Source organism: Euprymna scolopes, chromosome 5 (genome assembly GCF_053919585.1).
Source record: "Euprymna scolopes isolate OS-2025 chromosome 5, ASM5391958v1, whole genome shotgun sequence".
NCBI classification, from domain to species: Eukaryota; Metazoa; Mollusca; class Cephalopoda; order Sepiida; family Sepiolidae; genus Euprymna; species Euprymna scolopes.
In genome coordinates this window covers 65,829,907-65,844,193 of record NC_136486.1, presented here as the reverse complement: position 1 = coordinate 65,844,193, position 14,287 = coordinate 65,829,907, and the positions used below count along the sequence as shown (strand labels likewise).

Below are 14,287 nucleotides of genomic sequence, written 5' to 3'. Positions count from 1 at the left end.
AATAAAATGTAACTTTTTTCATTTAATTTAAGCAAACATTCAGTACCCATTGTGTAAAATATTTAATTTGTATGTTAATAATAAGGTCAATAAAATTAAGACAATTCTTTTCTATTTACATTTTTTGTACAATTAATTTTTTTTTAAAGAAAACTTTTGTTATCCTTTTGCTTAATTGAGACTTCTTATCAGGTTCTAACTGTCTTATATCCAGATTAATTATATTAATCAATTTATTTTATTGAATATGTATCGCTGAAAAGCACGGGTGCTTAAGCACTTATTGTACAGAAAATAAATATTGTATTCATATGCTAATAATAAGGTCACTAAAACTAAGACAATACTTTTCTATTTACAACATTTTTTGTACAATTTGAGTGTTTTAAAAAAACTTTTATGTTTTCCTTTCGCTTAACTCTACTGAGTGCAACATATAGTTGACCATGTTGAAAGACAGGTTTGTCTAGATAAACTAAAACTTTATGTAAGGTCTGTCCTTGAGACTTATGAATAGTCATATCAAATGCTAAATGTATAGAAAACTGGACTCTGGCAAACGGAATATTGTCACCTTCAGATAAGACCATTTTCAATCTTGGAATTAAAACGATTTCTCCTTCAAACTGTGATGCAATAATTTTAGCAACAATCAAATTATTATACAGCTCCTCTATTATTAGTCTTGTACCATTTCATAAGCGTGGTGGATCAATATTCCTCATACATATGATTGGAGCTCCTTTCTTGAGTTTAAGTTTATGTGGAGGTAATCCTGATAACTCTATCGAATCAAGAAATTCTGTTGGGTAATGTGTAGCTTCTGTTCCTTCAAGAACAGAATTAAATGACAAATATTCTTTGACTTGTCCAGGAAATTTTTCAATACAATTATGATTTATTGCTCTAACTGTATCATTAAATGGTACTAATATGCAATTTTCCGCAAACATTTCTAGATTGTCAAACGAAGGATAAATGTATTCAATGCATTGGTCAACATTATCTGCACGGATTATCAAATCTTCAGGCAGTTCAATCTCACCATTTTCATTTTTTTCAAGTTTGTCTTCACCAATCTTTATAATAAATTTAGAGTATTACTCATCATCATCTTGAACTCTCATGTTTTGTTTTAAATAAAATTTCTTAAATTTACGCCACAAAAACGACTCTTTGATGCAAGCATTGTAAATGTCAGCATCATTTCCTCTTTTTATGACTGGTAGTAGTTGCCTGAAGTCACCACTGCACACCGTCAATATCCCTCCGAATGTTTCATTGTTTCCACATATATCCTTGAGAGTCCTATCGAACGTCTCTAAACTCTCCCTTCTTATCATTGGACATTCGTCCCAAATAATAAGTTTTGCTGCCCTTATCAAGTTGGCTGTTTCTGATTGTTTATCAAAATTACAAACATCATTTTCTCTTACATTGAGAGGAAGCTTGAATCTGGAATGAGCAGTGCGACCACCAGGCATCAATGTTGCAGCAATACCTGATGATGCTACAGCCAGTGCAATTTGTCCTAAGCTCCTTACTTTTGAAAGAAGAAGAAGTTTTATTAAGAAGGTCTTTCCTGTGCCTCCTGGAGCATCGATGAAAATCAATGAAGAAGAGTCTGTGTTTAAGCAACTGCATATAAAGTTGTAGATGATCGATTGTTCGTCATTTAATAAATGTTGATGTGTCTTTACATATGTCATTTGCTCTGCTATATTGTAACTTTGCTCATCCATTATGGCTCTATTTATGTGAATCACATTAGGTAAATTCTGAGGCAAAGGCAATCCAAAATCTTGCAGTGATTTGTCAGCAGCACAAAGTTTATCATTTATGTACCTCAACGTGTTGTTGATGGCATTTTTATTGACCATGTTCTGATTGTTGACTTGGATTTGCATTGCATTGTAGTAATCCATTGCCATGGAGTTGGAAAATCTTTCCCACAACTCAAGAGGATTTGATCATTCTGTGTTTAAAAGTATCACAATGAACAGATCCCTTATCGCTCTTGGCATTCTCGTTTTATCTGCATCCTCCATTGTTTGTATCCAGTGGTTGTCATGAAGCAGTAATCCTCTTTCTTTGCAAACAGTTTTAAATAATGGACATATATGACCTGCTACAGTTCGCAGAGATTCAAAAGAATTAGGTCCTTTTACATGGTGAAGTAGTAGCCACAAAAAGTACAATTCACCACTATTTGGTGAGACTGTGTACATACGACCAAGAATATTTGCTTCAAAAACTCCTGGGTGGTCAACTATTCTTCTACCCATTTTTCTTCTTTGCCATTTCTTATTTTGCCACACATAGTATTTTGGGACATCCGAGTAATAGAGTGTTCTGGCAAATTCATCATTCTGGCAAATATTGAAAAACTCTGTTAGAGTTGTGCAAGAAGCATTTCTATTAAGGTCTCTGTTGCTTGTCCTTTGAATATAGATCATATGTTGATCAGGGAGATGTATCTGAAGACGAACAACTGCAGGTTCTCTAACATGAATTGGAAATCCCAGTATCATCGAAACTGCTTCTGATGGTCCAATATATCTTCCTGTCAAGTATTGCTTAATTTCGTCTTTGCTTACACTGAAAACTGCCTGATCGCTTCCCTTTAATGTATATTTAATTACATATTTAATGGATTTTACAGAAGTGCATATTTCTACATTTAAGTGACAATTAAATAACTTCAAGAGAGTCATGTTGTAAGGTACAACCCATTTGGAAGTTATAGGTTCATTTCTACCTTCTTTATAGCCTTGATGACCTCCCATTTCTGGTGACCTTCGCCTATAAATAGGGTAGGAATCATATCCAAATCTTGTTTCATCACTATATGGTTTTGGGTACCTCTTTGAACAGCTCCCATTTTTCCAGCACAGAGATGTACTGTTGCAGTTTGGTCCATGTATCATATGCGTCAATACCAATTCATGTTCTTCTGGATGTTCGACTTTATTTGGTATTTCAGCTTGAACAAAATCATCATAATTCTGGGGTCTGGGTTTAGATTCTTCTTCCATCCATAGCAGGTAATGTAGGTGTGGTAAACCTCTTTTCTGGTATTCAACACTTATAACGTGGGCAATACAATTACCCAACAGACCTTGTGTTCCTGTTAAATATTTAATGAAAAGTTTTCTTTTTAAATCAAAAATTCTTGCAATTATGTCTGGTCGATCGTGAGGAAACTGGTTCTCAATGAGATTATCCTTAATCTCAGGCCAATTTGGATTGCATGTCATTGTGATGAAGTAAGTTGCAGTCCCATATTTTCTAACATACATCATAGCATCTTGACATCTTTCCATCATATATCGTGGACCACCAACAAATGTTGATGACAAAATAACTTTTCTGCCTATGTTACTAAGATCATCATTATCATGTAACGCATCGACAAAACCTCTGTGTGTTGTAGATCTAAGAGAGGATTGATTCAATCTAATGTAGTTCAAACGATCTACTTCAATTTTTCCTGCCATATCCACAACATACTGCTGAAACAATCTCCCACCTCTTAATATTTGGTTAAATTCATCATCACAGATCATAATGCGGTAGGCATAATAACGCATAGCAGTTAATTTCCGGTTATTTGTCATTGTCATCTCGGGATGCCAGCCATCCTCACCATCAGGGAAAAACAGTACATACTGTAGTGGATCATATGATCGATGATATTCCGATATTGTTTGAAGCTGACCACCTTTTTCTCTCAATATTATGTGGCGTGATGTTGTTTGCTGTTCATTGTTATTTTGGATAATAATTCCTACTTCATTAAAAATCTGATTATTGTATCGCCTTTCATACTCATTAATCGGTTTCCTCGTAGGATCTATAACAATAACTGCATTAGGTATGTTGTATATCATGTCCTTAGTTTGTTGAAATGCAGTCACATAGATATTAGCACGTCTTAGAATATACTCAATATTTTCTATGATATTCCGACGTAACTCAATGTTCGGGTACATATTCATCCGAACATCAATACTATATTCTTTGTCAAGAAAGTATATCTGAATAAACTGAGCTTGATTGTCTGGCTCAGGTAATAATGATCCAATATAGTGATGAATCTGCCCTTGAATAACTATAGATGGATTCCATCCGTGTTGTGGCTTGATTTCTTTGCAACCAAAAGATGTCATTTGAAACAGGCTATTATATTGTCTCAGGTGTCTTCTGAAGTGGCGAGCTTCTTCACCTTGATCAGCATACAAATAATAGAGTTCATGTGGCAACTTGTGCAACTTTGGCAATCTAACCTTGCCATTCATGCAACAAAAATGTGCAGTTTCTCCAACAAAAAGTTTTGCTTTACAATGAGAACATAGCTTATTCAAATTTCCAACATTTCCCTGTAAGTTTTCTCTGCGCTGTAAATTATATTGACTATTTCGCAAAGCAAGTATGTTGTTTATTTCCACAACATTCTCGTCACCTCGGTTTCGTTCATCTCTTATTCTTTGGCTACTCAGTCTCTCTTCTCTTTGTTGTGCTGTCTCGCTAGCTCGTCTTTGCTCAGCTCTAATTCTCTGCCTGTTCAGTCTCTCTTCTCTCCTCTCTGTTGTTTCATTATTTCTTGTCTCTTGTGTTCGCATTCTTTGCATGCTCAGTCGGTATTCTCTTCGCTGCGGCGTTTCTAAATTTCGATATCTATAATCTTTTTCCCTTTGTTTTTTCAAGCGAATTTCTCTTTGTTCACTTGTTTCAGAAGCTCTTTGAAGTTTATACGTTTCTCTAGAACGAATCAGTCGAGTTCGTCTTTGTTGTTCAGTTTCAGTAAGTTGTGGCATGCCAGAGGGACCAGCTTGTTGCTGATCCACATTGGTTTCGTCGTTGATTTTGGGTTTTTTACTTTTTATTTGGTTGTGTGACATATTAGTAAAGTTCTACAAAGAATGTAAAATAATTTGTTACAGCTTTGTGTAACAACTTCTGAAAAATTTAAAATATTAAATGTGTTAAAAAATGGATGTAATATGTGTAAAACATATGATTCAAGTATTTGCTGTTAAAAAAACAACAAAAGGAAACACTATTTAATGTAATAGAAACGTGTGCATTTAGCAATGCGGCTTTCCGTTTTTGTGTAAAAACTTCTGATGAATTTAAAATATTGGATTTAAAAAATATATTGGATTTAAAAAATGGATTTAATATGTATAAAACATATGATTCAAGTATTTGCTGTTTAAAAACAACAAAGGAAAACACTATTTAATGTAATAGAAATGTGTGCATTTACCGATTCAGCTTTCCGTTTGGAAATGTAAGCAGACGACTTTAAAAAACATGGGAAGAATAAAAAGAAAATAAACATGGGAAGAAGAAAAATACATTTTTTTGTAATAACGCCCTCTAGTAAAAAGGTCTGCATTAGTTAAGGGGGATAACTCTATCCAGTTTTACATCGCTCCCTTTTTCTCTCTCTCACACATACACGTAACTATTTCTCGCGTACGTAACGAAAACAGAGGGAGTAGGAGTGTTGAAATCTATTAGAGGGAAAGTGAGAGGTGTTTTCTTTCACCGCCGCTGCTTCTATTAATAATGAGTGTTGTTTTTCTTGTTTGTTTACTTTTGTTTTTTAAAAGGGGGAAGTTTTTTTGAAACTGCGACAGACTTTACGAAGTTGAATATTTTTAGCCGTTAAAAAAAACAAAAAACTACGGTTGATGTTATAAAATTATTTATTTATAATGACATGAATTAAAGATTTCTCGCGTACGTAACGAAAACAGAGGGAGTAGGAGTGTTGAAATCTATTAGAGGGAAAGTGAGAGGTGTTTTCTTTCACCGCCGCTGCTTCTATTAATAATGAGTGTTGTTTTTCTTGTTTGTTTACTTTTGTTTTTTAAAAGGGAGAAGTTTTTTTGAAACTGCGACAGACTTTACGAAGTTGAATGTTTTTAGCCGTTAAAAAAAAAAACTATTTGATCAAATTAAATGAAATTGTTTTATTAAAAGCGATATAAAAATTCCGGAATTGGAATAACGGATTGAAGACGTTGCTATTTACGCATGCGCAACCGGATGTTGAAAACCGGAAATCTGATTGCAAACATACAAGATCCATAGAGTTTTAGTATTATATATATATATATATATATATATATATAATAAATTCCACATATATATGCGTGTGGGTATGTGTATGTGTATGTGTGTGTGTGTTGGTGTGTGCTCTTATCCCGTTTAATCTGAGCATATTTTTAAATATTAACGTTAATATATACTATATTTTCTATGGAAAATGGAAGGGTGTTCTCACCGGGCACATAACGTTTAAGCTTCTTTTCAACAATCCCCAGGTATTTTTCTAGTAAGCGAATCTGAAATATATGAAAATGATATCACATTATTAGAAACTTAACTTTATGCACGATTACTCAACGTAAAGCAGGTTTGACACTAATAATATAATGTGTACTTTAAATTGAACCCATGCTAAATCATAGAAGACCCAAGTTTACATTAGCGGAGTTCAACATCAGATTAACCTAATTGAACATCTCGTGCAGAAAGCTTAATTTTAAATGGAAAATCATCGATTTGAAATCGAGAACAGTTTATATAAATAACATCATATCAATGCAGCAAAGACTTACTTCAATTTAGTGATGGTCATATCCAGAATTAATAAATATCAAATCGCCAGGCAAGCTTAAAATCGACAAACTTCATATACGTATAATTTAAATTTACAAAGCTTATCTAATAAGTAAAAAATAAAATGTCAAGTCATGATAAAACAGTATTGCTTTACATACAATTATATTAGTTTTACTTTTCACAATTTAAACAATGATATTCCAAATTAAATCCCATACTTGAACTTAACAAAAACAACTTAAAATTAACATCACTCAATTTAACAGGAGTAGGAGATGTCCTTTTCTCTTCCTTGCAATCCTCTATCTCACAGAAGAGATGTTGCGAGTTTGTCTCTGATGTATCGTTATTTTCATGGAAAGTGTTCGACTGAGCTTCAATCTATGGTCCCCCCTCGCAAAACTTTCACAAGAAACACTCGTCTAGCTGTAAACACTATCAATAATTCCCCCCACTCTTTATCTGTGCCTAAACCTAAACGTAGATTCCATGAACAAAGCTTTTTTATTAGAACTGCACGCCTGTGGAATTGTCTTCCGTTTTCCTGCTTTCCGGCTGACTACAATATGGTTGTCTTCAAGTCTAACGGAAATAAGTTCTTGATGAGCCGTTCCATATAAATTATCAAATTTAACAAATTTTCATTACTAATGATTATTATATTGTCCAATTTCTACTGTACACTCTTTAACACTTATCCTTGAGTGGCCTCTTGGCTTTGATAATGTGGTGATACCTATGAAAAAAAAGAGAAAAAGTCCAATGTGAACAAGTTCTAATTGAATCGTCCCCCTAAGTAATCCAAGTTACAAAATTCCCACTGTTTACTATGCTAAAATCACAATGACTAATGTATACCTATTAACCCTTATCCTTGAGTGGCCTCTGGGCCTTGATAAGTGGTGACACCCATGTAAAAAAAAAAAACACGAGAAAGCTACACCTCATGTAAAAGTGGCCATTTTAACGTTAAGGAATAGTATATTGCGAATTCAAAATTTTCAAATTGAAACCAACATGGTTTAACACGATCAACTATAATCGAGAGAAGCTAACAGTCAGAGATAAAATTCGTTGTATCAATATAACAAATAATTAACACATAATTAAAATATACAAAATATACAAGACGTAAATTTTAATAAACAGAATTTATCTTCGATTAAAGAAAAGCTTTTTTCCATCTTTGTAGTATGTAGGTAGGCTCACTCCTCTGTAATTGTTAATACCTACATCAGAGAAAGTATATAAGCAACAATATGGTCACGGTTGGCGTATTATTGCCACATCTGGAATAGTTAATCTACTATTTGTTTCTCACTTTAGTTTACGAGTCAAAAGAAGAGTCTCAAGTTTAATAGGTTCCGCAATATTAACAGAGGGAAACCTCTGTCACATCGCCGCATTTCGCATCTCTTTTCGTTTTCCAAGGGCTTTAATGAAATTTGTTCTCATAAAGTCCTTGTGCTTGTGCTTTCTTTACATAATATTAAAGAATATCCTGATAAGCAGCATAGTTCAACTTTTTACTGTTGAGATTCTTTGATGCCGGATGCCTTCCACGGTAATAGCTTCTTGTATCTGACTGCTAGACTTTGGAGTTTGCTCTGTGTTTCTACTTACCTGGTTGTAATAACCTACAGAAATTTAAAGTAAAGGTAAAATGATATCATCGCGGCTCAACTCCTTTACAGCTGGCTCTTAGAAGTTAGTTCAGATAATAATTTACTTTCAAGTGACCAATACTCCATATTGTTGGGGGGGGGGTTAAAAAAGTGTAAAATAATCTACTTCGGATTAATAAAGATACATTTTAAATTAGAATAGATATTTTCAGCTGAAACACATGCTGAACATTAAAGTACCAAATATGAAATTCAAAGTCAATTAAAATTCATTAAAAGTTTTATATCAAATAACAGCAATACAAAGTTTTAATTAAAACAATGGTAAAAACATTAATGAAAAAAAGAAAATATTCAAATAAAATCCCTCAATCTCAAATAAAACAAAAAACAACATTACAATTCATTCAAATAAAATTGCTTATAACATAATGTTCAAAAATCTTAAAATTAGATGCCTATGGACAAAAAAACAACTAGAATTTGATTAAACACTTCTAACAATAAGGGATAGTTTTTGCAGTCGTTTGCCATGTAGAATAATTAAACATTTTCGCGCATAATGGTTTTATAATTAATTAGCTGAAGCAGAAAAAATAAAAGCTATTCGACAATGTAAATAATCAGAAATATAACAAATACGTAGACGAGTTCGGAAAAGCGAATGATTTAAAGGATGAGACAACGAAACCAGACTTTAAAAATATTGGATCTACAATTTGACACATTTTTATCTATATTTTAAAAATTTATGCTTAACTTATTTGAATATATACTAGCAGAATTAATCTATGTTGTCCGGGATTGAATGATGTTCGGCGAATGATTGACACTCCCATATTTTCAGTGACATCGAAATAGATGAAGTAGCACATTATTCAACCAAATCGATTGATTTTCTGCTCTAATTGGGAACTCATCGCGATGCACCTGGCGCAAACGTGAATTCTTATCGTAATAGCTAGTTTACAATGGATTGCCCATTACACTGTAGACAACTTGCTTTGATTTTATAAAAGGTGTTTGTGAATATAATGGTTTGCATTAGATTTAAAATGTTACAGTTAAGTATGATGTTTAAATTTTGCTAGACACATTCATTGCAAACAGTCCCCTGTCATACTAAAGAACCAAGTGTTGATTTTATAGATTAGACGTTTTGGCTCGTGTGGTAATGAAAGTTTTCTAAATGAACTCCTAATGTTTGACTGTGTAAGATATTAACTTTTGTCAAAATCGCCTGTTCTTCTCTCATCGATTTATTTAGATTATCGATTATCGATATTTATTGAATACATCTGACACTAAACCTATCTTAGAGCATTGCCAGTCATATAAACTGCCGTAGTGTGAAATTTCATAAAAATTAACCCAGCTGTTTCGAGTTCATGAGGTAGGGAAAGAACTCGAAGGCACACAGAGATACAACCACTTATACAGACATACAGACAGTTACTTTTATATAGAGAGAGAGATATTGATTTGAGATTTTTTGTAAATTAAAGTTGAGGCTATGCCGTGCAGATTCACTTTTTTGCATCAATCCACATGTGTATTTGGACATTCGCATATATATACATTTAAAGTTGAATTATTTAAATTTTAATCGCATTTTTAAAAAATGTGTAATCTAACTTTTTAAATTTATATTTTAGTCATTTGAAGTCGAGCTTTTTTTATTTAGATATTTAGCTCTTTCCAATCTAATGCGATTTTCTTACAAATAAAAGCAAAACAAGATATGAATTTAACGCAATTAAATAATAAACAGTCGAGATTATTGCTGGTAAAAAGGTTCGATTTTTATACGGATCTAGTAGTACCTGCTTCTGAATTAAATCATCTACGTGCATAGTCCTAAGATGGCTTAACGCTGTAGTATCTAAGAAAATTTCGCTTAGCATTGACAGATTACGCAATGTATATGCAGCCAAATGTGGGAGTATCAATTCTCTTCCAAAATCCTCGTTTTCACAGGAACTAGGTTGCTAGTTTACTGCACTTTGTCTTTATTTCCTGATAGCAGTTTAGACTTACCTCCAAACTCCGGACGAAGAAACCTTCATAGCAATAACTCATGGCACTTATGCTCCCCTCAACGTGCATCCTCCCGATTAACTCGGCAAGTCAAATATCCCACTGCTCAACAATTGAGGTCGCTAGGTGCTGGAAAGCGTTCTACTCTCATAGTTTCTGCTTTGAAACTGCTAGACTTTGGAATTCCTTCCCCGTTTGATGATTTCCTGACTGTACTAACCTGCAGAACTTTAAAGACACTGTGAACTGACATATCGCTGTCCAGTTTCTCACAGTTCCCTTTTAGGCTGAACACATAATAATCGTATCATTATGTGTGAGGGCCAATAAATTTCAAATAAAAAATGTACAAATATCTTACAAATTGGAGCCTAGGAGGACACCTTGTTTGAATTTAAAAAAAAAATTCTGAACGTATTTGAAGAAAATTAAAATAGTTTGAATTGTTACATATATAAATACAACATCGAGACGATATCTGTCGTATATTTTTCATGCATAGCTGTTTACAATTTGGGCCTTCATAAAAGGTATGTCCGTTCTCAACAGGAGACAAAACCACTGAGCCCGTTATTCTTTGTAGCTTTTGAATTAATACAGCCTTTTGTAGATGATGAAAACTTAAGGTTTCTAAAGTTGTATGCTTCAAATACTATGAAATAAATGATTAAAGTAGTTTTCTAGAAGCATTGCTTAATGTGTGTATAAACTAAACTAAGGTTTAAATGAGGCAGAATATTGCAGAGATGTTACAGACAGACTCAGACTGAAACAATTAAAGATATAATAGTGCAACTCGCCATGCAGTTTTACTTTATTGATGCAATTCATGCGTGTATATGTACAATCGATCCTTTTTATCCACATAAATATATATTTTATATAACATTCTGCATATAGTACGTTCTTATGATATTACTTGCCACAGCTGGTCAAGTGGTATATCAGTGATGTGTTATATTTCGGGAAGACATTCCCTCGTAAGGCGTGTTTTACTTTCTGTTAAATTTGAAAATAATTTTATTTGTTCCAAATATGTTAGCACTTAATACCATGCATAGTTCTATTTTATTAATGTTTAACTTAATCATTATTGTTTTGTGGTTTCTATCATTTATTATTTGTTAATATTTTTTTTACTGCGATTGTGTTAGAAAAATTAGCAAATTATTATCGGATGTCTGTAAGCATCTGAAATTATTTATAGTTTTTAAATTATTTTAATAATTTTTAGCCGTAACCAGTTATTATGGTGTTTTAAACAGATCTTTATTTTATTTTATTGCGTTTAAAGTTTGCTGTGGTTCAATATTAAAAAAAATGTCATTCTCGGCTCGAGTCATCTCAGATTGATATATTTTAACATTTTTAAAAATGACAAAGCACCTGCTTAACATATCTACACCTCGTAAGTATAGACAAGTAAGGCACAAGGTTCATCAATGTAGAATCCCCTAGCTCCTCCAAAAGGAGCGTTCTCCATTGTGCCACGCATACACTGAGAATTAATTTGTTTGCTTTGGGGTTTGGATTCGTATATGATATTGTTTTTTGTTTTCTTTTTTTTTGTATGTGATACTTAACTTTGATTATTTATATGAATTATTTAAATAACAAGTAAGGCTGAATAATATTTAAATCAATAAAATTATGAATACTATTAGATACTAACACAGGTTCGATTATTAAGTTTCAATTTCTGCGGAATACATAAACTTAACACAATGACAGAACAAAAAATAATAATTCAATAAAATAAAGAAAATAACGATTAGTGCAAAATACAAAGATAACTAATCAAGGTTAAGTACCGACAAAATAAAATAGAAATAATATTAGTGATTACAAATTGATAATAAATAACATCATTTCTAAATTCTGAAAAACAGCTCGATCTACAGCAAATTTACCACGGATGTTTTAAAGTAAAAACACGCCTTATGAATGGATAACTTTCCGAACTATATACCATTACATATATGTCATTTGATAATCTTCGGCAAGGAGGAACGTAAAACATATTATATGAAGACAGTTGTATAAAATATATATGTGTGTATGCATATGGATACGATTATACATATATTAACTCATTGAACACATGTATTGATTCAATAAAGTGCAACGGTTGTACCATTATACTTTTACTTGTATCAGTGTGAGTCTAGCTGTTACATTTCTAGATTGTTCTGCTTTCTATAAAGTTGATTTATATAATATGAAATGAGTTATGTTTTAAATGTAAAAATGGAAACACAAATAAAGGAAGCGATCGAGCGAAACACGAAATAGTATACTGAGAATGACTCGTGTAAATCATGATCGCTACTTGTTAAATAATAAAATACAGAGTTTGCTTTGCAGTACTATGAAAATGTCAGGCAATAGCAGTTCACAGTAATTCGCGTTAGAATAACAATTGTATGTTTGTCATCAGTGGATAAATTTATGTGCGTGTATGTGTGCTTTTTTACCCTCAGAGTGTTGCTTAAATCATAACAAGTTGTTTAAAATGACAGGATATTAAAATATTCCAACAGATCTCATCAGACAATCTAAGAAAAACCTTGGCTTAGATTCTCTGATGAGATCGATGGGATAATTTGATTATTCTAGAACACTTGTAATTTTTTCAAAAACTATACTTTGCAAAATTCAATGTAACTGTTTAAACTTCTTATACCTAATTTAATTCGCCTTTTATTCCTCTATAATTTTACGTGTTGATATTTGACTTTATTAGAAATGTTCTAGTTTTCACGGCAATTTAAAAAAATTATTTCAAATTGAGTATGCAAAAAGAAAGTGCGAAGAAAAAATGCGCTTAAAACCAGCTTAAATTATCGGTTCTTAAACTGTTTAAATAATCCACCAACAGGCAACAAAGCATCTCTAATCGTAATTGTTGTTGTTCCAGGTTATACAACGTAACATTTTGTCCATATGCAAGAGCGTTCTCTTACTGATCGTCAGAAGCTCAATAATCTTCATCTTTCTGGTTTATCCAATCGAGACATCGGCTGCATATTGAAATGTGAAGAGAAAACAACAAGAACGAATGGGAGAAAGCACCAAAACACCGATAGTATCTGTGATTACCCTAAATCTGTTCGTACTAGAGTTACTTCTAACGGGAAAGGTAATGCTATCAAGATGCGCAACCTATGAAACATTTTAAACGACTCCTAAAATCCAACAACAGTGCAATCCTGTTAAAAAGTGCTCACGTTATACTGTCTTGACCAGATAAAATGAATTGAATTTGTGAGAATATCTTGCAAGACGCAGTTCAATGATTTCTCTAAAGAACGGAAACGCTCTGGACTTCGTAAGATGCAAGGAAAATCGTGACTCTTCATATTGGTCATAAATGATTTTTGCGACGAAATCAAGTTCAATAGGCTAGGCAGTGATGGTAAGCAGTAAAGACGAAGAATTTCATCCAAGCTGCTCAGTTTCAACGCTGCAAGGTAGTGGAGGTTCAGTTTTGGTGTGGGGCATTATCAATACCAATGGTCAAGGGCCTATAGTTCGCTTAATATTTCGGCAGAACATTTTCGACTTTACTGTGGTCGAAATTTGGATGATAATCCCATCTTCATGCAGGATAATGCTCCTATTCACACAGAGGGCAATGTTAAGAGGTTACTCGAACGTCATTATATCCCGTGTTGGGTTTGACCTAAACCATCTTCAGACCTCAACGCTATCGAAAATGTACTGCATTACATCTAGCAACAGCTACGCAATTGTAAAATTTCAAATTTGGAAGAATTTGGACAAAAATTAAAGAAACGTCCGATGCCTTTTCCTCAGGGTATTGCAGCAGTCTAATTCAAGGAATTTCCAAACGATTGCAGACGGTCAAATTACAGAAGTTCTATACTACTAATATTAACTAGTTTATTGCGTTCCTGTTGTATTTGTGTTGTATTAATTTCCTAATTTACATTTAAATAGCAATTTTCCAATGTGTGGACATATCATTA

At 32.9% G+C, this 14,287-nt stretch overlaps 1 protein-coding gene across 2 annotated transcripts in view; it reads right to left on the bottom strand.

The window, feature by feature from the left end:
• Positions 1 to 14,287, bottom strand: part of LOC145276826 (bactericidal permeability-increasing protein-like) — a 139,287-nt gene that overhangs the window by 19,182 nt on the left and 105,818 nt on the right. For both annotated transcript variants that reach the window (XR_013868036.1, XM_080128176.1), the window contains one exon: positions 6,296 to 6,356. Coding sequence is in view for 1 of the 2 variants with exons in the window: in XM_080128176.1 (XP_079984302.1) it covers positions 6,296 to 6,356 (61 nt within the window). In the remaining variant the exon portion in view is untranslated. The remainder of the gene's footprint in view (positions 1 to 6,295; positions 6,357 to 14,287) is intronic.